General features: G+C 44.5%; 1 protein-coding gene across 2 annotated transcripts in view; it reads right to left on the bottom strand.

Moving 5' to 3' along the window:
• Window positions 1-16,873, bottom strand: part of LOC143285685 (prolyl 4-hydroxylase subunit alpha-3-like) — a 42,597-nt gene extending 25,724 nt beyond the window's left edge. The window contains exons 1-2 of one of the 2 annotated variants that reach the window (XM_076593085.1): window positions 16,760-16,873; window positions 1,822-2,820 (exon numbers count right to left, since the gene is read on the bottom strand). In XM_076593085.1, coding sequence (XP_076449200.1) covers window positions 1,822-2,030 — 209 coding nt within the window. In that variant the 5' untranslated portion in view covers window positions 2,031-2,820; window positions 16,760-16,873. Of the gene's footprint in view, window positions 1-1,821; window positions 2,821-9,400; window positions 9,664-16,759 lie in introns of those variants that run through there. The other variant, XM_076593084.1, reaches the window with a different exon arrangement.
• Window positions 16,874-24,286: the final 7,413 nt, after the last annotated feature.

The raw sequence follows: 24,286 nt of genomic DNA, 5'->3' as shown, positions 1-24,286 counted from the left end.
AAGACAGACACGGACAGACAGAAAGACACACAGACACGGACAGGCAGAAACACAGACACGGACAGACAGAACAGACAGACACACAGACACGGACAGACAGAAAGACACACAGACACGGACAGACAGAAAGACAGACACGGACAGAAAGACACGGACAGAAAGACTGACAGACACAGACAGAAAGACTGACAGACAGACAGAAAGACTGACAGACACGGACAGAAAGACACGGACAGAAAGACTGACAGACAGACAGAAAGACTGACAGACACGGACAGAAAGACACGGACAGAAAGACAGACACGGACAGAAAGACTGACAGACACAGACAGAAAGACTGACAGACACGGACAGACAGACACGGACAGAAAGACTGACAGACATGGACAGAAAGACACGGACAGAAAGACTGACACGGACAGAAAGACTGACAGACACGGACAGAAAGACTGACACGGACAGAAAGACACGGACAGAAAGACAGACACAGACAGAAAGACTGACAGACACAGACAGAAAGACAGACAGACACGGACAGAAAGACTGACAGACACAGACAGAAAGACTGACAGACACGGACAGAAAGACACGGACAGAAAGACAGACACAGACAGAAAGACTGACAGACACAGACAGAAAGACTGACAGACACGGACAGAAAGACACGGACAGAAAGACAGACACGGACAGAAAGACTGACAGACACAGACAGAAAGACTGACAGACACGGACAGAAAGACACGGACAGAAAGACTGACAGACATGGACAGAAAGACTGACACGGACAGAAAGACTGACAGACACGGACAGAAAGACTGACACGGACAGAAAGACACGGACAGACTGACAGACACGGACAGAAAGACTGACAGACACGGACAGAAAGACTGACAGACACGGACAGACAGACACGGACAGAAAGACTGACAGACATGGACAGAAAGACACGGACAGAAAGACTGACACGGACAGAAAGACACGGACAGAAAGACAGACACAGACAGAAAGACTGACAGACACGGACAGAAAGACACGGACAGAAAGACAGACACGGACAGAAAGACTGACAGACACAGACAGAAAGACTGACAGACACGGACAGAAAGACACGGACAGAAAGACTGACAGACATGGACAGAAAGACTGACACGGACAGAAAGACTGACAGACACGGACAGAAAGACTGACACGGACAGAAAGACACGGACAGACTGACAGACACGGACAGAAAGACTGACACGGACAGAAAGACACGGACAGAAAGACAGACACAGACAGAAAGACTGACAGACACAGACAGAAAGACTGACAGACACGGACAGAAAGACACGGACAGAAAGACAGACACGGACAGAAAGACTGACAGACACAGACAGAAAGACTGACAGACACGGACAGAAAGACAGACACAGACAGAAAGACTGACAGACACAGACAGAAAGACTGACAGACACGGACAGAAAGACACGGACAGAAAGACTGACAGACATGGACAGAAAGACACGGACAGACTGACAGACACGGACAGAAAGACACGGACAGACTGACAGACACGGACAGAAAGACACGGACAGACAGACAGACACGGACAGAAAGACACGGACAGACTGACAGACACGGACAGAAAGACACGGACAGAAAGACAGACACGGACAGAAACACAGAAACGGACAGAAAGACAAGGACAGGCAGACAGACACGGACAGACAGAAACACAGACACGGACAGAAAGACACACAGACACGGAAAGACAGAAAGACACACAGAAACGGACAGAAAGGAAGAAAGAACAAGAGACACACATCGCTCTATAAACCTGACCTGCTGAACTCCGCGTTGCCCGTGTTGCGGGCAGTCTGTGTCAGGCAGCGGTGCACGAACCCCAACAACAGCGGCTCGCTCTCCAGCAGAAGAGTCGTCTCCGCCGTGGACAGGTGTAGATCCGAACCCTCGCCCCTCGCCCCCCACCGGGGACCCACCACCACCGCTCCCACGATCACCAGCACGTGTGCAAGCTTCCATAACTCCATTCTGAAGGGTTGTGTTATGACGTCACTATTAGTTGACGAGGACTTCTTTCGCGAGCAATTTCAGCAAATCACAATTTTCATTACGCAATTTTCATTATGTCATTATAGGATGTTTATGACGTCACATTTTGTTGGGAGAAAAAAATATACAAACACATCACACAAGTAACCTTGGCAAATTACAATCGTCAAATTCTTAACAAGGCCAGTTTCCGTGCAGTGCCGTCGAAGTGGGTGGACTTTTTGAGTAATTCCGTTCTCTTTGAAACTAATGTTTCTGCACGCACAAGCACGTACCACATTGGAAATTTATGAGAATATTCCAATTCAGAAACTGAGCACGCTTCTGATATCTTTTAACTTTATAATCGTGGCTTTGAGGTACCACAGCTCTGACTAAAAACACAAAACGTGGCGATTCCTTTCTTCTTTTTCTTTCCTTTTTCTTCGGATTCACAAATTCGACATCAACATCACACTACAAACACTTAAACTCTTTCCGCGCTACGTTGGAATCGAGTGTTCAATGCTACAAAAAAAAAAAACACAAAAAAAGAGGATAAAACATCCAACATTAATGGCGCTGCATTCGTCTGACGACCTCACAGTCGTGAAGGAACTGTTTTTAAAGCTTCCTGCTTTGTGCGATGTCGGACCTTTTTCACCTGGGGGAAGAAAAACAGATCGTCCAGGCAAGTGTCCATCAGTGGTCAGTGACGTGACTGATCGCTGCCCGTCTCAAGACACCGTCGTCCACGCGTGATGTGCGGTCACTGTATGGCCCGTGAATCTGTATAAAACAATTCAACTCCACTTGATTATCTCTAGAGAGAAATTCGCATGAGGTAGTGTTATGTTGTTTATGCTCACAATACAAAACATAAAAATAAGCACTGAAAAGACATGTACGTGTTTAGATTGTCAAGAGATCACGTGGAATTATAAACGTACATCATACTGACACATCAAAGAACAGACGGAATGATTATTGGAAACGAGTGCCTGGATAATGCATGGCGTGTGAATTGAAGGCTTTTTTTCCCCCCTTTTCTTATTCTTTTAACTCATAAACGAAATAGCATGCTGTATCACAACAGAAACAAAGTCTGCAACAGTAGTATCGCTTTGTTTCACAAAAAGTACAAATCAATAATAACGGCAGTGCAATTATACCAGAGTGTACTGTTGGGTTTTAGAACCAGGAATACAGATGAGGTAACTGCCGTCATTTTATTCGCTGTCATGCGATTTCAATGGAAATCAATAGTTCGGAAGGAACTTGAGAATCCTTCAGTCGTCGGACACACAAATTTCAATGCAAGCAGAATACGATCCAAGCGGCCCGTTAGTGTTCGGCTGACATTCGACGTCCTCCTTAAAATGCACAGTTTACAACAAACTTTCAACAGTCTTTTGCTTAGCTGTCTGCGCTAAATCACCCCGCTAGATTAGATTTGGGACGATATTCAATGTCCCCCTTAAAATGCACAGATTTACAACACACTTTAGATTTGATTGAACGGTCGTTTGCTCACTTGTCGGTGCTAAATCACTTTCCACTTAACATGGAAAAGGTGCATGGTTTGACATTGCTGGTGCATGGTTTGACATTGCTGGTTCAAACATACACCCCCCGAAAGAGAGGTTTGTCCTATCTTCCTCACAGCACAAAACGAATAAATTACTAAAGAGCGTCAGTCTCTCCTGGCGGACATGCCGGCGTGATCTGTCACGACTCCCGTCAACATAGACCTTATTCTGACACCACGATGTTCTGGATTACGTGTCAGAAAATGTTACTTGAACCGCTGTCCCTGTGTGTGTGTGTGTGTCTGTGTGTGACTTATAGCCTATGTTTAGTAGTAGTAGACGGACAAGTTCTAAGCACTGGTGGTTGTTTTTTTGTTTTTTGTTGTTTTTTATCGCCCCAGATATTTTTCCACTACAGTGACGAGTTCTCGAGACTTTCAGTAGCTAAACTAGCATTCAGACGGTGAATGTCTTGATTGTGGTGGTCTTTTTTGGAATGCGCGTGCTTCACGCAACAGACAATGTCTGTCTTTGAAATTCCTTACCGATTTCAATCACAGTATCACCAAAGGAAGCAAAATGCGTGTCCCGATTCAAAAGAAGCCGAGTTTATGTCTATTAACACCAACACCCAATCTGAACTGTAAAAAGAAAAAGAAAAAAAATTTTTTTAAATGATTGTCGGGCGTAACCTCAGTTGAACAACGAGGGATGGGGGTTAAGGGAAAATCCTGTTCAATGGTCGATAAAATAAAATATTTAAAAAATCTTATGTGCGTGACATTCAGTATAATGGTTCTCTCCTCTGGTGAGCAGTGTGGTGAAGAAAAGTGCATCCTGGTACAATGGATGCTGCATAAAAATGAGTTGGGTATTCTTATTCGTATTTTTTACTGCTTGTATGTAAATTTAAATTTCATGTTGGTTTTTTCTGTTCGTAAAAATCAAATATGCGCAACTGTGCTTTTGTTGTTATTGTTGTTTGTTATTTTATTTTTGCTTTGTTTTGTTTTTTTGTTGTTTTTTTCATTTTTATTGTTGTTGTAGTTGTCGGGGTGGTGGTGGTGGTGTGTGTGTGTGTGTGCGCGCGCGCTATTTTCATATTTTTTGTTTTTATTTCATCTCTTCATTCGGCAGTTTCATTTTAGCATGTAATTTACTTTTCTATTTTTTCCTATTTATATTTAAGGAGCGTATTAATTTTCATTCCATTATTTGACGGGCACAGTAGCCGAGTGGTTAAAGCGTTGGACTTTCAATCTGATGGTCCCAGGTTCGAATCTCAGTAGCGGCGCCTGGTGGGTAAAGGGTGGAGATTTTTCCGTTCTCCCAGGTCAACGCATGTGCAGACCTGCTAGTGCCTGAAACCCTTTCGTGTGTATACGCAAGCAGAAGATCAAATACGCGCGGTTAAAGATCCTGTAATCCATGTCAGCGTTCGGTGGGTTACGGAAGCAAGAGCATACCCAGCATTCACACCCCCGAAAACAGAGTATTGCTGCCTTCATGGCGGGGTTCAAAAAAAAAAAAAAAAAGCGGGGTGTGGGGGGGGGGGGGGGGGGGTCATAGACGTAAAACCCCACTTGTGTACATACGAGTGAACGTGGGAGTTGCAGCCCACGAACGAAGAAGTAATTTCCCTTATTTGGTTCTGATTTTTCAAAGTTAACAGCATTTACTGCATCAGTTCTGTCCCCACTCCTTCCTTCCCACTTCCCCTTCTGTCCCCGCCTCCCTTTTTCCCCGTCGTTGTTTGTTTTGTTTAGTCCCTTTTTTTCCTCTTTCTTTCGTTTTTTGTGTGTGCGTGTGTGTGTGTGTGTGTGCGTGTGTGTGTGTGCTTGCTAGACTGCGCCACCATCAGTACCAGGCACACTGTTTTGTGTTTGCTTTGTGCGTGTGTACTGTGCGCACGTGTCAGTTCGCTCGCTTGCAGGCATGCAACCACCAACGCGTGTGTGTGCGTGTTCGTGTGTGTGTGTTTACGTATGTGCACAGGCGTGCATGTGCGCGTATATGCGTGCGTAAGCGTACGTTTTAAAATCAAACAAAAGCAGGCGTGCTACGATCCCATTCCAGGTTGTGAACATGCGATTAATTCATGCCTTTGACTCTGAACCCTGTACCACACACTCCAAACAACTTCTACCAATGAATTCAGTTTCTCGAAAAACAAAAAAAGCAACCGCGTACAACGCTCAAGGCGGTGACCCCTTTTAAAGTAAATGATGCTGTTAACAATTCAAATACAACCAGTGAAGAGGGCAAACACACACACAAAATCTGACCATCAAAACATAAACACTAAGCAAGTACGCGAGAGTGAAGAAAAAAAAAAATCACCCCAAGGATATGAAGCTGAACTAAAGAGAAGGCAATGGATTGTAAATTACTCGTACTCGTACCAGCTGCAGACAGGTACTGGTAGGCCCTACAAGAGACAATACTGTTGTCTCACCAAAGACAATCGAACGTCGGAAACGAATGATGAGCGCCCAGTGGCAGCTGGCAGTCGGCGCTACCCAGGTAGGCAGCCCCGTTAAGTTGTGCAAATGACTCCCGTGTTTGATAAAGCTTGGGTCTCTGACCGGGAATAAGGGCTATATATAAGTATCCGTATCATCATAATCATCATCATCATCATCATGTCAACTGTTTACATTAATTCCATGATCACCGCATAGCATTCACACCACCGCCTAATTCTATTGTTTTTGTCTTTGATTTGCTTTGTCGTTGTTTTTTTCACGGGAAAAGAGCCATAATCAGATTACATATCTGTTCTATTGTAACACACACACACACACACACACACACACACACACACACACACACACAGCATCAGCAATCGCTCCAGTGGCAAAACACAAAACAGTCCCTGGCCCGGAAAATCGATGCCACAAAGGCAGAAAGCAAACACGCGAGACGGACAGGTGTAAGGTGAAACTGAAGCAAGAGAAAGAGAGAGAGATACCTGCGGAAATTGCCGTACCCCAGCCACAATACAATGGAGCAGGACTAGACAGGCAGACAGTATCATAACGGAGGCAGTCACAGTGTGGTGCGATGAATGCAAACCAGGCGAGCAGAGAAAGAGGGCGCAAGTGGAATGCTGTATTGTCAAAGCTGTGTGCCTCGCGTCGTAAACTATGTTGTCAGGGCCGCGCTGCCTCTTCTCATCCGTCAGTTTTTCTGAAGGGCAGAGACAAAGATGTGTGTGTGTGTGTGTGTATGCGTGTGCGCATGTGTGTGCGCGCGCGTGTGTGTCGTGTGTGCGCGCGCGCGTGTGTGTGTACGTGCATGTGTGTGTACGTGGCTGCGTGTGTGCGAGTGATTGTGTGTGTGTACGTGCATGTATGGATGTGTGTGAGTGATGTATGTAATGCGGTGAGGGAGGGAGGGAGGGAGGGAGGGAGGGAGAGACAGACAGACAGACAGACAGAGAATTAATAAATGAATGAATGAATGGTTTATTCATTATAGGCCAAGGCCCCTAAACGATAGGGTATGAAACAACAATCATACCGTCACACAAAAATATTTGTATACAGTCTGCACAGTGTCAGAGAGAGACACACAGACAGAGAGAGAGACAAACAGACGGACGCACAGAGACACAGACACAGAAAAAGTGATAAGAGACAGAGAAAGGATAATCGGGCCATCTCATTAATCATTCTGACATAAGAGGCAAAGTAATGTGTCATGTGCCGTGTGTGTGTGTGCTTGTGTGTGTGTGTGTGCGTGTGCGTGTATGTGTTTGTGACTGAATGATAGAGAGGGTGGAGGGGGAGAACTGGGTGAAGGAAGGAGAGAGAGGCAAACAGACACAGACGAACACACACACACACACACACACACACACACACACACACACACACGTCCGCGCGAGCGTATGCGTGTGTGTGTCCAACACGAACGGAAGCAATGAGCCCACCACAGAAGGCGGTACACGGCAACCCCCTTCCCAGTCATCCACTGATCAAAGGCAGCAGGACCGAGTCGCCTATTCCCGTTTCACCTACTCTTTGATCGTCCCGCCACGCTCCGAGTCAGGGCTTCGTGGGAGTTTGACTCTGTCCTGTTTATTAGTTTCCGATCGACGGCGGACAAACCCTGTTGTTTCAAAGACTATAATTATTTGTATTACCGTAAACGCGAGTTGTTACTTTGCACCCTTTCCGCCTTTCCCGGACAACACAAAACAAAACTGGCTGTATACATGTATATATATATAGAGAGAGAGACAGACAGACAGACAGTTGATTAGAAACACATAAGTATAAGTAGCCTATCTTTCGAGCATATTTATAACTCGTTTCCTTGTAAGTGTGACAATGACAATACAGTCTACTTTACTACCGTACCTGTAAAATTATTAATTTGCTCCCCTTTGTGGAGCTCTGTCTGCGTGGTCGTAATAAAGAGAACAGTAGGCTACGGGATGGCATATAAAATACACCATAGTTTGCGCCTTTCTCAGATCGAGTGTAACAAAAAGCTTAAATGACATTTTCAAGCTGCCACATAAACTACTGAAACAATAGAAGGTTTGAGATAAATCTATTCATTTATTAGTTACCGTCCATTATATCATAAAATAAGACAAGCTATTTCAGAGTATTGAAAATATTTTTTTCTATTTTTAAAAACACAAACAAAAAAACAAACTGACACCGCGATGATTAAAAAAAAAGTGCAAGACCTTGTTTAACAATGCACTTTTCTTGTCGTCAACACGCTGGTTGCAAACACTCACGTATAATATACAAACGGCTAACAGCAGAAAGGTAGCGGATGGATAAGAAAATAAGGAAGAAGAAAAAAAACACATAAAAAATAAAGAATCTGAAACTGATACTCAGAATAATGAACACGGACTTACTATCAGTCTATTAACTTATCTTGACCTGCCAGCTGGTTTCTGGTGCGAGTGGCGTGATAATAAAATAAGAAGGAAAAAAAAGATTTTGAAGAAGGATAAGAAGAAATAATTACCTAATAATAATAATAATAATATAATGAACACAGACTTACCACTCTTTTCACTTATCTTGTCCTTCCAGCTGGTTCATGTTCTGGTGGGTAAGTGGCGTGATTATGAAATAAAAAGAAGAAAAAAGAATTTGAAGTAGGAGGAGGATAAGAAGAAATAATTACCTAATAATAATAATAATAAAATTAACTCGGACTTACCCCTCTTTTCACTTATCTTGTCCTGCCAGCTGGTTCAAGTTCTGGTGGGTAAGTGGCGCGATAATTAAAAAAAAAAAAAGAAGAAGAAAAAAAAAAGAATTTGAAGAAGAAGAAGGATAAGAAGAAATAATTACCTAATAATAATAATAATATAATGAACACGGACTTACTCTTTTCACTTATCTTGTCCTGCCAGCTGGTTCATGTTCTGGTGCGTAAGTGGCGTGATTATAAAAAAATTTTTTAAAAAAGAAGAAGAAAAAAGAATTTGAAGAAGAAGGATAAGAAGAAATAATTACCTAATAATAATAATAATAATATAACGAACACGGACTTACCACTCTTTTCACTTATCTTGTCCTGCCAGCTGGTTCATGTTCTGGTGGGTAAGTGGCGTGATAATTTACAAAAAAGAAGAAAAAAGAATTTGAAGTAGGAGGAGGATAAGAAGAAATAATTACCTAATAATAATAATATAATGAACACAGACTTACCACGCTTTTCACTTGCCAGCTGGTTCAAGTTCTTGTGGTTAAGTGGTGTGATAATAAAATAAAAAGAAGAAAAAAGAATTTGAAGAAGGAGGAGGATAAGAAGAAATAATTACCTAATAAATAATAATAATAATATAATGAACTCGGACTTACCACTCTTTTCACTTATCTTGTCCTGCCAGCTGGTTTCCAGCGGCCATGTGGCGCGAAAACTGTGAACACAATAACTGCACACGGTGGGCAAACCTTGCAGCCTCTCGGGCGGAGAAAGCTACTCTTTCCACCTCGCTTTGTCCGTGTGAAGCTCAACCATCCAAGCGCACATGTCAAATTCTCCAAGTTCACTCCTGACTGAGTTTAATTTTTCCAACAAAGCGCACTTTGTGTGGTTCAAGTGCTGGGGAGGACAAGGCGAGTGCACGGTTTTCTGTCGTCTGCTGTCCTGGTGCGTGTGTGTGTGTGTGTGTGTGTCGCCTGCTGCCTGGGCTGGTTTACTGCGGAGTTATATTTTTTCATCACCAACGTTGTGTGTGTGTGTAATGGAGGTGGATATGTGCGTATGGGTGTGGAAGGGTGTGTGTGTGTGTATGGAAGGAGGGTGTGTGTGTGTGGATGGAGGGTGTGTGTGTGTGGATGGAGGGTGTGTGTGTGTGGATGGAAGGTGTGTGTGTGTGGAAGGAGGGTGTGTGTGTGTGGGAGGGGTGGGGGGATGTGGATGGATATATATGTGCGTAAAAAGTGTGAGTGTGTGGATGGGAGACTGATGTGTGAGTCAGTGTGTGTGTATGTGTGTGTGTGTATGTGTGTATATATATATACATATATATATATATATATATATGTGTGTGTGTGTGTGTGTGTATGTGTGTGTGCGTGTGTATGTGTGATAGGGATGGAAGGGTGTGGCGTGTGTATGTGTGTGTGTGTGTGTGTGTGTGTGTGATGGGGTGGATGTGTGTGTATGGAGGTGAAAAGGTTTGGGTGTGTCGATGGGGGATGGATGTGTGTGTGTGTCAGTGTGTGTATGTCAGTGTGTGTGTGTGTGTGTGTGTGTGTGTGTGTGTGTGTGTGATAGGGATGGAAGGATGTGGTGTGGTGTGGCGTGTGTGTGTGTGTGTGTGTGTGTGTGTGTGTGTGTGTGTGTGTGTGTGTGTGTCGCCTGCTGCCTGGTGCGTGTGTGTGTGTGTCGCCTGCTGCCTGGGCTGGTTTACTGCGGAGTTATATTTTTTCATCACCAACGTTGTGTGTGTGTGTAATGGAGGTGGATATGTGCGTATGGGTGTGGAAGGGTGTGTGTGTGTGTATGGAAGGAGGGTGTGTGTGTGTGGATGGAGGGTGTGTGTGTGTGGATGGAAGGTGTGTGTGTGTGGAAGGAGGGTGTGTGTGTGTGTGTGTGGATGGAGGGTGTGTGTGTGTGGGAGGGGTGGGGGGATGTGGATAGATATATATGTGCGTAAAAAGTGTGAGTGTGTGGATGGGAGACTGATGTGTGAGTCAGTGTGTGTGTATGTGTGTGTGTATGTGTGTATATATATATACATATATATATATATATATGTGTGTGTGTGTGTGTGTGTGTAAGTGTGTGTGTGATAGGGATGGAAGGGTGTGGCGTGTGTATGTGTGTGTGTGTGTGTGATGGGGTGGATATGTGTGTATGGGGGTGAAAAGGTTTGGGTGTGTCGATGGGGGATGGATGTGTGTGTGTGTCAGTGTGTGTGTCAGTGTGTGTATGTCAGTGTGTGTGTGTGTGTGTGTGTGTGTGTGTGTGTGTGTGTGATAGGGATGGAAGGATGTGGTGTGGCGTGTGTGTGTGTGTGTGTGTGTGTGTGTGTGTGTGTGTGTGTGTGTGTGTGTGTGTGTGTGTATGGGGGTGAAAAGGTTTGGGTGTGTCGATGGGGGATGGATGTGTGTGTGTCAGTGTGTGTGTCAGTGTGTGTATGTGTGTGTGTGTGTGAGTGTATGTGCGTGTGTGTGTAGTGTATGTGTCTGTGAGTGTGTCTGTGAGTGTGTATGTGTGCGTGCGTGCGTGCATGTGTGGGTGTGTGCGCGCGTGTGTGTGCGTGTGCGTGTGTGTGTGTGTGTATAATGGAGGTGGATATGTGCGTATGGGTGTGGAAGGGTGTGTGTGTGTGTGTGTGGATGCAGGGTGTGTGTGGGGGTGTGGGGGGATGTGGATGGATATATATGTGCGTAAAGGGTGCGAGTGTGTGGATGGGAGATGGATGTGTGAGTCAGTGTGTGTGTGTGTGTGTATATGTGAGTGAGAGAGAGAGTGTGTGTGTGTGTGTTATTCACTTAGCCCTTTGTTAAGATGAAAAGGTACAAATCAAAAGCGTTAGATATAATAAAAAACAGTATCAAAGAAATATAATAACTTGGGATGAGAGACTGAAAAACAAACTTTGAATACTCACTGATACCTTCAAAGTTAAAAACAAAAGTAGTTGTGTGTTGTTTTTTTAACAGAACTTAAAATTCTAACTTTCCAAATAAACACACACACACAAAAATAAAATAAAATAAAATAAAGAATCTAATAACTGAACTGAATGCTGCCATAAAAACCAGTGGATTTTTTTTTCTTCAGTACGATGCAGTTCGGCCGTCTTGTCCTTATAATGACGTATAATCATGCTCTCTTGGACGGAATACCGCGAGGCTTTTACCCCTAAAGCAACAACGATAATTATGAGCGGGAAAAAGTATGGGTTGTTGTGCTTACTGCGGGTCGTCTGTCTGTCTCTTCTTCTTCCTCCTCCTCCTTTTCTGTTCGTATGCTGCAACTATATGTAGGCCAACAGTTGTCGTCTGCTCTCTCTCCCTCTGTTTTCCCCCAACGACTTGTGTAACTACTTATCAACCAATCATCTTCATCTTCCACATTTAGTCCATCCTTGTGTTTCTCCATTTCTCTACCAAAACCCCAAAAGTTTCGTGTGTTGGTTTGTTGGTTGGTTGTTGTGTTTGTTGTTTGTTTGTTTGTTTGTTTTTTATGTGGATGGAAATCTAGTATCGAAGAGCAGTGAAAACAGAGAGAAGGGTATGAAAGAGATTCCTAATAAGTAGGAAAGAGAGACAGACATACAGACAGAGTGACTGGCTGACTGAGTGAGTGATTCAGTGACGGATTAATTGAATGAATGAATGAAAAAGACAGACTGAGTGACTGGCTGGATGATTGATTGAGTGACTGAGTGATTAAATGAATGAATAAATGAACTATGAATAAATGAATGAATGAAAAAGACAGGAAAAGTGGGAATAGGGGGGAAAAATTAAGAACAGCGGAAAGAACGTGGCTACAGAAAACGCTTTTTGCGACTTTACAGTGTCACCAGAAGGGGACTGTTTTGAGTCAAGAATGGAGGGCACATTTGGACTTGGAAGGATGGGGTGGGGGGTGGAGGAGGGAAGGTGGTGGTGAGGGATGGGGGGGGCGAGTGAGGGGAGTCTGGGGGGCGTGCAGTATTTCGCTGCTAAACTTAATCCTCTTGAGAACATTCCACGGGTTTCGATCAACGACAGCTCTTCGACAAAGACCTCGCTTGTGCGAGATAGGGAAAAGGCACAATAGAAAAACTGGACGGTCCTGTGAATTGTAGTCGTGATGTTCCATAAACACACACACACACACACACACACAGTTGTTAAAGTTCTCGCACCAAACTCTCCCCCCCCCCCCCTCCCCACACACACACTGAGTACATATTTTATTGTGAAAATTCTAACAACCACATGCATTCACACACACATACACAAACGCGCGCGCGCACACACTGGTACGCATACCCCGCCCCCAACACACACACACACACACACACACACACACACACACACACACATCTTTATCCTAGTCAAACACCTTTTTGTCTATCTTTATAGCAACAGTATTGTTACAACACAACTTTATTTCTTTAACACTATTTTCGATACTCTTTCTTATTAACAGCAGCACACCTCCTGAATTTCTACCGTGCAAAGATATTTTCTTAGCCGGTGCATGAAACTTTAGAGAGAGGCGGGAGAGTAGGAGAGAGAGAGAGGGTGAAGTTTAGTTCCTATTAATTAGTTCCCGGCCTATTGCTTCCTCGCAGAATCGGGGAGAGAGAGAGAGAGAGAAGCGGGGGTTGGGGGGGGGAGATAGGGAGGGAGATAGAGGGGAAGTGTGAGAGAGACAGAGGGAGAGAGAGAGAGAGAGAGGGAAGGAGTGAGAGAAGGAGAAGGAAAGAGAGATGGAGGGAGGGAGAGAGAGAGAGAGGGGGGGGGGGAGAGAGAGAGAGAATTACGAGGGGAAAGGGGAATTGAGAGAGATAGAGGGAGAGATAGGGGGAGAGAGGGGGAGGGGAAGAAAGAGAGGGGGAGGGGAAGAGAGAGAGGGGGAGGGAGAAAGGGAGAGAGGGAGGGGGGGATGGAAAAAGAGTGAGAGAGGAGGGAGGAAGAGAGAGAGGGGGAGGGGGTGAGAGTGAGATAGAGTGTGTGTGTGAGAGAGAGAGACAGAAACAGAGAGACAGAGACAGACAGACAGAGCGTTATGAATGTTCTCAGACACGGACGAAGGGTTGCAATACACAAAATCAAGCACAGTCTTGGCAGAACATTGTGAAGTTGCGACGGCTCGTGAATACAGCTAAAGTGATAAATCCTTCGCTGCGCTTTTCAGACTCGGAGGCAGTGTGTGTGTGTGTGTGTGTGTGTGTGTGTGTGTGTGTGACAGACAGAAAGAGAGAGAGAGAAGAAAACCACAGTGACAATGCCTATTGTTTACCCCCTCCAGCCCACCAATACCCTCCCCCCCCCTACCCCCACCCCAAAATCTCCCCTAAGCCCTTTCTAATTCCATTGAAAAACGCACCGTCACCCATGCAGAACCCGACTCCATGCAACGCCGACCAACAAACAAAACCCGAACATGTTCCCACAGCAAAGAACAGCGCCCATCAGGGTCCCACCGAGCTTTCTTTTTTCCTTTTCCTTCCAACAAAACCGACCACGCCCCTTTCAATCGAATCAGTCACACACACACACACACACACACACACACACACACACACCTACCTCCACTTGATCTTGAGTGGCTTGATGGGTAGTAGACTTTTGGATGAACCGATAAAAACACAGACAATGCAGTACAATACAATGCAATACAATACAAAACGGCACAGCACAGCACAGCACAGCACAGCACAGCACAACACAGCACAGCACAGCACAGCACAGCACAGCACAACACAATGAATAAATGAATCATATGGATACTTACATATCGACTATCCTCGGCCAGAGACCAAGCTCTAAGCGCATTACTAACTCGGGGTCATTTGCACAACAGGCTGCCTACCTACCTGGGTAGAGCCGACTGACGGCTGCCGTTGGGCGCTCATCATTCGTTTCTTGTGTCATTCCATCAGATTCCAGGCACGCACACGTGCACACGGACTTGAAACATTTTAACGTGTTTTACAACAACACAGCACAGCACGGTGCAGCATTGCACAGTACAGACCCAACACAAAGGTGGATTATGTTTGTTGGGAAAACACATGCTGGCTTATTGTCCATAATCAGTGAAGGAGAAAGATCACATCGACTCTCCTGGACCACAAGGACTCGGATTGTGTCTGCGTGGTTCCATGCTGTGCCAAGCTGTTTGGCTTACAGGCCAAGAGAACAATAGTTCGGGTGTTCGTTTGACTGTATCACACACGGGCCACCCCATAGGCAGTGTGATTATCGCGGTTATTATATTCTACGTTCGGTGCGTGTGCTTAGTACACTACGTGCATGCGGATTTACTTACCGTAAAAGGATATTTAGAGGGGCGTGTGTGCGTGAGTGCGTGCGTGTGTGTGTGTGTATGTGTGTGTGTTTGTGTGTGTGTGTGTTTGTGTGTGCGTTTACGTGCACATGCGTGTGTGTATGTGCGTGCGTGTGTGTGCGCGCGCACGCATGTATGTACGCACAGGCACGCGCGTGTGACGGTGTGAGCATGTTTGCGTGCACGCATCAGTGCGTGCGCTGGCATGCATACGTGCGCGCGTACAGTATGTGAGCGAACGTGCTGCACGTGTTTTTTGCAAAACGTACCCCAGTTTATGGTTCCAAGTTTGGGTGCAGTGCAGTGAACACAGTGATTAAGTGCGGTGATGGCCAAGAGGTAACGTGTCCGCCTAGGAAGCCAGAGAATCTGAGCGCGTTGGTTTGAATCACGGCTCAGCCGCCGATATTTTCTCCCCCCCCCCCCCAACTAGAACTTGAGTGGTGGTCTGGATGCTAGTCATTTGGATGAGACGAGAAACCGAGGTCCCGTGTGCAGCATGCACTTAGCGCACGTAAAAGAGCCAATTCTGTAGAAAAATCCACTTCGATATGAAAAAAAAAAAAAAAAACGTACGCAGGAAAAAATATAAAAAATACAAAAAAAATGGGTGGAGCTGTAGTGTAGCGACGCGCTCTCCCTGGGGAAAGCAGCCCGAATTTCACACAGAGAAATCTGTTGTGATAAAAAGAAATACAAATACAAAGTAAAAAGTAATGCAGGTATTTAAAACCTTCTAAAAATGATGTTGCGCTTGTGGTGAGCAGTGTTTATAATGTCCCGCCCTGCATACACATTTACATGTGTGTGGGAGCTGGGGTAAAAAAAATCAATTTAAAAAAAGGGGGCGTGGGGGAGGGGCGAGAGACAGAGACAGAGAGAGAGACAGGCAGGTAGAGGCCGGGAGAGACAGAGACGGACAGACAAAGGCTTCAAAAGATAGAGAGTGACAGAGAAAGAGTGACAGAGATAGAGGAAGAAAGACACACAGGCAAAGAGAGAGAGACAGAGAGAGACGAGAGAGAGGGAGAGACAGAGCATGGGAGAGAGAGAGAGAGAGTGAGACAAGGGCAGAGACAGAGAAAGCCGGACAGAGATATCATATCAGCTGACCAGCCACTTGTCATGTTGACGAGAGCATTCACAATAGCGTGTATCACTTTCACAACCTCCACAACTGCTACCGAGTACTATCCATACCTTTTTCGAAACACCAAAAAAAAAGCAAAATAAAATAAAACTGAAATTGAATAAAATATTGGATTTTTTGACATGCTGTTTTGAATTTGACAATACTCGCCTAATTTCCGTCCGAACTTTTAGATATTTTGCAGACTTGTTGATGATACCCTAAGGATACTGTGTGAACATTTTCAATGAATTCGGTTTCTCTGTCACTGAGAAAATACTTGTCAAAAAGTGGTTCACTTTTTTTTTTGGGGGGGGGGGGGGTCACCCGATATGTAGTATACTCTACATTTCTTCCCCTGTGAAATGACGTAAAGAAGGCCAGTCAAACAGTGGAGGAGAAGAAGGGATAGAATTATGGAGTATATATTACAATGTTATTAACCAATTTGCAACTTTTTCCGTCTTATAAACGGAAAAGTACAGGGGTAGAAATGTTGATATTGCCGAAGCATATACATACATGTAAACACACACAACAATAATAATAAAATCACAATACTCACTCATATCCCTACATGTCAGAAAATCCCTTTTTACACTCCCGGTGTTACACACCACTCCACACAAAATGCCTTACATGTGTGTGTGTGTGTACGTGAATGCGTGTGACTGCGAACTCACCATCGTAGTTTGTTCCCGAATGTTCCACTGAGGCATTTTATTTTTGACTTGTTCAGCACTCTGTCTCCCGTGTTCTCAGCACGTGCGTGTGTGTGTACTACGTGCGTGATTGCGCGTGAGTGAGTGTGTGAGATGTTGGAAGGTGGCGGTGGTGGAAAATGTGTGTGTGTGTGTGTGTGTGTGTGCGTGCGTGTGTGTGTGTGTGTGTGTGTGTGTGTGTGTGTACGCACATTCTCTGTCTCACTCCATCTCACAATACTCAGTCAGCTTCTAGCCCCCCCCCCCCCCCCCCACACACCCACCCCCCGCCCCTTTCTATGCTATCTTCATTGAACTATGCATTTCTCACTTTTTACATTCCTGTATTTTTATGTTCTGCCCTTTTTGTCAGATTTTTTTTTATCAGACCATGTCATTTTTGTCCGTCTGTCTATGTATCTCTCTGTCATTGTCCCTATCTCTGTCTGTCTGTCTGCCTGTCTCTCTCTCTCTCTCCTAAAATCTTAATCCTTGAATAAAAAAACGTTTTGAGTTGAGTTCTCTGTCTCTCTCTCTGTCTCCCCCTCTCTCTCTCTCTCTGTCTCTGTCTCCCCTCGAACACACATAAGCAAAACACACACGCACTGGCACAAACATGCACTGATAGAATCATCAAGAAATGGGAATAATCATTTTCGTGTGAGTGGAGAAGAAATGAAAAATTATCAAGGTATAATCTCTCCCTCTCACTCTATCTCTCTTTCTCCGTTTCCCTCCAAAACATCAGCAAACGCACAAGCACTGGCTTAAACTAGTGCTGATAGAATCGTTAAGAAATAGGCTTATTTTTCGTGTGTGGTCGCAGAAAAGGAAAATAATCATGGAATTTTCTCTCTCCGGGAGAGGGGGGGGGGGGCTCCAAAGAAGAAATAAGCTACGTATCTGAATAGACATGACAAGACTTTCCCCACAATCCAGCTTCCACGCTTTTTACTTCCGTCGTTCTATTGTAAAGGTCTCCATTCTTTGTCACTCCTTTCCCCCCAGAAACACCACTTCATGATACATCATAAAGTATCAGTATCAGTTGCTCAAGGAGGCGTCACTGCGTTCGGACAAATCCACATACGCTACACCACATCTGCCAAGCAGATGCCTGACCAGCAGCGTAACCCAACGCGCTTAGAAAAATAAAAAAATAAAAAAATGAAAAAATAAGATAAGTAAATAAATATTTTTTAAATACATCATAAAAAGCCATTCAAAAGTGCACGTTTGAAGATTCTCTCTCTAGCTTTTTTCCCTTTTTTTATATAATGAACGTAATAATTTATGCCGTGTGCGGTCATGCTGGCTTCTAAGCTGGCTTCTAAGCAACAAAAGAGACCCTTGGTTCATAAATCATTTCCTAACCCTCCCCCCCCCCCTTTTTTTCTTTTTTTTTTCATTTTTCTTTTTCTCCTTCCCCCCGTGCTCTCTTTCTGTCTCTTTTCTTTTCTTTTTTCTCTCTCATTGGCAATAAAAGAAACCTTTTTGTTGTTGTTTTTTTGCAACAATTTTTTAATTCCACATCTCTCACCCATCCATTCCACAAATCTTACATTCATTCATCAATATCTTTCTGCAGTGGTATAAAAGAAACCTTTATTCATAGATTATTTCCTGTCCTTTTTGTTAATACTGTGTGTGTGTGTGTGTGTGTGTGTGTGTGTGTGTGTGTGTGTGTGTGTGTGTGTGTCCGATTTTCCGAGGAAGACATGAACCGCGAACTAATAGGAACTGAACTTCACCCATTGAAAATGTACTACATTGTGCATTGGCTACTTTTTTTTTCTTCTTCTTTTTTTTTCTCGAGGGGGGTGAGGGAAGGGACAGGGAGGGTGGTGGTGGTGGTGGTGGTGGAGTGAGGATTTGAGGATGGGTGGGGCGGTGAGTGGTGGGGAGGGAGAGAGATTAGCTTCAAGGAGAAGAAGGAATAAGCATCATGTCTGAATAAAGATGACTTGACTTTCCCACCAATCCTTAACGCTTTTCACTTTCCGTCGTTCTATTGTCACTTCCTTCTCTGACACTCCTTCCACCGAAACCCCGCGTCATGCCTCATACAGCCATTCAAAAGTGCACGCCTGTAGATTCTCTCTCTCTCTCTCTCTCTCTCTCCTTTTTATGGTTTTGTTTTGATAATGAATATAATTCATGCCGACTGCGGTCGGCTGGCTTGTAAGCAACAAAAGACACCCTTGGTTCATGGATTCTTGCCTGTTTCTTTTTTTCCGTTTTTATTCCTCTCTCTTTCTCTCCGCTTCCTTCGAACACACATGAGCAAACACACACACACACACACTGGCTTTTAAGCTCATGCTGATAGAATCGTCAAGAAATAGGCATATTTTCCGTGTGGGTGGATACAGCAGAAGAAATGGAAAATAATCATAATATCCCCCCCCCACCCCCCTCTCTTAAATGAAGTCTTTCAAACCCCAGTCTTGATGGAACACGAAGCAAAGCCTATCCCGGCAAATGTCACCCACCCATCTTGGAAGAGGCGGGTGTTCCCAACAGTCGTCACCAGCATTCCCGGAGTGGAGAAGAGAGGAACACAGTCAGACACCCAAAGGAAGGCCCTGGCCATGGAGTACATCTGCAACCAGTACCCCCAGGAAGACTGGACCCATGTCTTTACAGATGGCTCCGTCACAGAAGCAACGAGGGATGGTGGAGCTGGAATCTCCCTCCGAAACAAAGACGGAGATGAAGAAATTGCAATCCCAACAGGAAAATACTCCACCAGTTTCCGAGCTGAGCGAGAAGCCCTCTGTGAGGCAGCCACAACAGTCTCGCAGAACTCCACAAGAACAACAGGGCAGGTGGTGGTGTTCTCAGATGCTCTTTCCGTGCTCCAAGCCCTCAAGAACTCCCGCTGCAAAGAACAGAACCATCTCACTTCAGCCGTTGTTGCCATGAGTGCCAGAGTGGAGAAAGTGGTGATACAATGGGTACCAGCACACTGTGGCATCACAGGCAACAAAAAAGCGGACTTTCTGGCAAAAGACGGTGCACAGAAGGAGCAGGCCAACAAACTGGTGTCATACGATGAAATCAAGACAATCATCAAGGCACAGCAAGGAATAAAGTGGCGCCTCCAGCACCCCAAATATAACCCAGAAGACAGATACCATTTGCTGGAACGACGGGAACGGGTCAAGATCTTCCGCCTGAGGGCTGGACACAACCGCCTGCTCCACCACATGCACACAAAATTTGGCATTGGACAGAGTGGAGAGTGCCCTTGTGGTGAGGGACCAATGACAATCGACCACATCCTTCAAGACTGTACGACGCATGCAGCATCCAGGAGGAAGTACTGGCCAACACCGACAGCAGTGGAAGCCAAGCTGTACGGCACCCTGGAGGAGCTGCGACGGACGGCAGCCTTCATCGAGGACACCGGGCTGCTCATCTTACGGGAGGTGAACGAGGAAGAAGAAGAAAAATGATGTCCTTTATTCACAGATGACTTTTTTCTTCTTTACTTTTTTATCTTAATTTTCTTCTTCTTTTTTTTCTTTTTTTTAAATTTTTTTTACGATCTATCTTCTGTTCACATGTTATCTAATAGTGATTCTTTGTGCCTTTCATCCTCTTTACTCCTGCCCCCACCCCCCCACCCCCCACCCCGCCCCCTCCCTCCCTGTCCCTACTCCTTTATCACTTTTCATTTTGCCACACCCCATCCCCAACTGGCCACCCACATGCAAGGCAACTCCAGAACGGAGAATGCGATGCTAGATTTAACTATTTCCATACGAACGGCGAAAGAGACGACGTTAACAGCGTTTCACCCCAATTACCATCATCAAAATAGCAAGCGGAAGGCTCTTATACTGAAGACGTGAATGTTGACAAAGAATACCACAATTCTGACGACGGAAGCTAAAGGTTGGGTCATTCAGACACCCACTGGACATCCGAGGGGTCTGTGTAGAGGAGAAGAGAGGACTGGCCGTACTGAGTGAGTTAAACCTTCGCCGTACCTCGCTGGTGACTGAAAAATGACCCACTCTCTCATTTGAATCTTCATAACTCCGTCACTTTTGCAGCTATTAAGTTGCAATTTCACTGGCGACTTTCCATTCATGATTCTTGCGCATCCCGATGAAATATGGTGTTGTTTTGTTTGCAAACAAAGGAGTAAAGGCGCCAATAAAACAAAAACTGATGGTTGCTTCTCACATACCTTAATGATAGCCAAATTCTTTATATACAAATGTAGAATCAATAAAGTAAATCCAACGATACAAATGTTCATAAAAGATCTTAAAAAGGCATACGAAATTGACAAGTATGTTTTTAGAATATCCATGGAATATAACAAATTTGTGCAGAAATTGGCATCATACGTACAGGATTAAGATTTGTATTATGTATAATTGAACCTATATTACTTTGATATGAACTGGGCTTAGCAGTACCAGTTGAATCAATGTGTGAACACATAGTATACTGTCATTACTACAGTTTCACTGTAATTCGTGTGCTATAATATCACACAGATCAATGTTTGAATTGATATTGTCGATGTAATGCTTGATGTGGAATGGTTGATGTTCGGAACGCTAAAAAGTTGTGCCTTCCTAATGTGAAATATCTATTTAGTATGTAAACCTTTGTCTGAATAAAAATGTTTGGAAAAAAAACTGATGAAAAAAAAGGAGTAAATACGGCCGTCAGGGCAGTGAATTCATATCCACTGTGTCCAGGGGTCGGCATAGGAAGGCGGGGCCCAATCCTCTTCTTCCACCGTTTCAACCTTCCTCAATCGAAGTGAGGTGACGGGCGCAATAGCCGAATAGTTAAAGCGTTGAATTTCCAATCTGAGGGACCCGGGTTCGAATCTCGGTGACGGCGCCTGGTGGCTAAAGGGTGGAGATTTTTTTTCCGATCTCCCAGGTCAACATATGTGCAGACCTGCTTAGTGCCTGAACCCCCTTCGTGTGTATACGCAAGCAAAAGATCAAATACGCACGGTTAAAGATCCTGCAATCCATGTCAGAGTTCGGTGGGTTATGGAAACAAGTACATACCCAGCATGCACACCCCCGAAAGCGGGGTATGGCTGCTTACATGGTGGGGTAAAAACGGTCATACACGTAAAAGCCCACTCGTGTAGAAACGAGTGAACGTGGGAGTTGCAGCCCACGAACACAGAAGAAGAAGTAGTGAGGCACTGACCCTCCTCATTCACACCCGGGTGTCGTCAGGAAGCACAACCGATGCCCAAACGGGACTGGAACCCTGACCCCTGGTGAACACTGGGTCCCATCTATCAGTTGATAGCACATCCCTCGGTAGCCCAGCTGAATTGCGCCCAACAGCAGCCTCTCACAACACGACAGTTTCATCAATCGTTCGTTTATTTATTTATAGTCTGTTATATCTAAGATGATGATATTAGACTGAAAATAAAAGATTAATTATTATTATTGTTATATCATTATTATTTGGATTATTATCATTTCTATCATAATGATAATGATTGTTATTACTAATTAGAAATCGACATTTCTGTATATTCAAATGAAAAGGGGGGCGGTTGAGGTGGAGGGGTGAGGGGGGGCGGGGGCGGGGGGGGGCAAGGGGGAGGGGACTAAGAAAGGAAAAGAGAGAGAGAGAGAGAGAGACAGAGAGAACCGAATGTGGAAAAGATAAGAGTACAAAATGTAAAATGGAGAGGGTGAGTGTCAGTGATTGGAGAAAGAAAAAAAACCCATAATATTGGAAGGGTGTGTGTGAGAGGGAGGACGGGGGAAGCGGGATTAGGACTAATTGTGTGTGTCTCCCTGTGTGTGTCTCATTGTCTGCACTCTCTGTCTCTCTCTAACACCCCCCTTCTCTCTCTCTCTCTGTCTCTTTGACATATGAGCGCCACGGTCCATGTCTGTCATATACATGTATGTGAATGTGTATGACTGTTTGTGTGCGTGTGCATACGCGTCTACCTGTGAATGCCGTGTGAGAGAAAGAGAGAGAGAGAGACAAAGAAAGAAAGAGAGAGGCAGAGAAAGTCTTCACGATCATAAGAACAGAGATAGACAAAGAAAGAAAGAGAGACAGAGAAAGAGTCCTCACGATCATGAAAACAAAGTCACTTTGATGCCCCATGAAATGGTAGTTAAAAGTTTCGTTTCCCGATTCCTGCAGTCTGCAATGTCCGAAAAACCTACAAGGTCTGGCCACAAGGCCGGTTTAAAGTGTGTGTGTGTGTGTGTGTGTGTGTGTGTGTGTTTTGTTTTTCTTGTTTGTGTGTGTGTGTATGTGCGTTGTGTTGTGTTGTATTGTGTGTGTGTGTGTGTGTGTGTGTGTGTTTTGTTGTTGTTTTTGTGTGTGTGTGTGTGTCTGTTGTTTTGTGCTCTGTGTGTGTGTGTGTGTGTGTGTGTGTGTGTGTGTGTGTGTGTGTGTGTGCGTGCGTGCGTGCTGTGTTGTGTGGTGTGTGTGTGTGTGTGTGTGTGTGTGTGTGTGTGTGAGAGAGAGAGAGAGAGAGAGAGAGAGTCTTAATACCCTATGTATTATGGCAAAGGTATGCCATGAAGGCGGTACTAAAACAGAGCGTAGTATACATTTTCAATATTTTCTAAAGTATCTCTCTCTCTCTCTCTCTGTGTCTTTTCTTTACATTCAATCCTCTCCTTTCCTGGTTCCTTCGCAATCCAAAAACATTTGTCTTGTATTCCACTGTATTTTTGCTTTACTGGTATATTTCAACATGTTCTAGTTTCATCATGCTTTTAGCCTTTACCATTTTGATTTGTATCGCGAGGAGCCTATTTTGGGCGGGGACTGGATGGAAAAAAAAAATGCATACCAGAACTATTCCATCATCTTCTGATATGAACACACACACACAGTGCACAAACACACACACACACACAGTGCATGCACACACAGAGTCTCTCTCTCTCACACACACACACACACACACACACACACTGTGCACACACACTTCCATTATATTACCATTCACTTGAATTTCAGTTCAGGAAAAAACAGGACTAAATGAAACTGAGAAGCAAACAAAGAACAACTCAAACATCAACTTGTCTCCATTTAATGATGACATAATCATGATAATGTATGTCAACTTTCATTCAAAACCCTCATTACTGAGTAATTCACACCAGCACACGCCCTCCCGCCCGCACACATACAAAACATGCAGGCAGGCAGGCACACACACACACACACACACACACACACACACACACACATAAGGAACATGAACCATCAGTATGGCAAAACAAATTATTTAAGAGGCAAAAGAAAAAAAAAGAAAAAAAAAAGGTGGTGGGGAGAGTTTTAAACCAGTAGATTCTATTACTCAGTTTACAAATTTTACAACTTATAAGTCGATGGGAGTAGACATGACACAATTA

Source organism: Babylonia areolata, chromosome 9 (assembly GCF_041734735.1).
Source record: "Babylonia areolata isolate BAREFJ2019XMU chromosome 9, ASM4173473v1, whole genome shotgun sequence".
Classification (NCBI taxonomy): Eukaryota; Metazoa; Mollusca; class Gastropoda; order Neogastropoda; family Buccinidae; genus Babylonia; species Babylonia areolata.
Note: the sequence above shows the minus strand (reverse complement) of the source record. Positions and strands in the feature narration are given on the sequence as shown.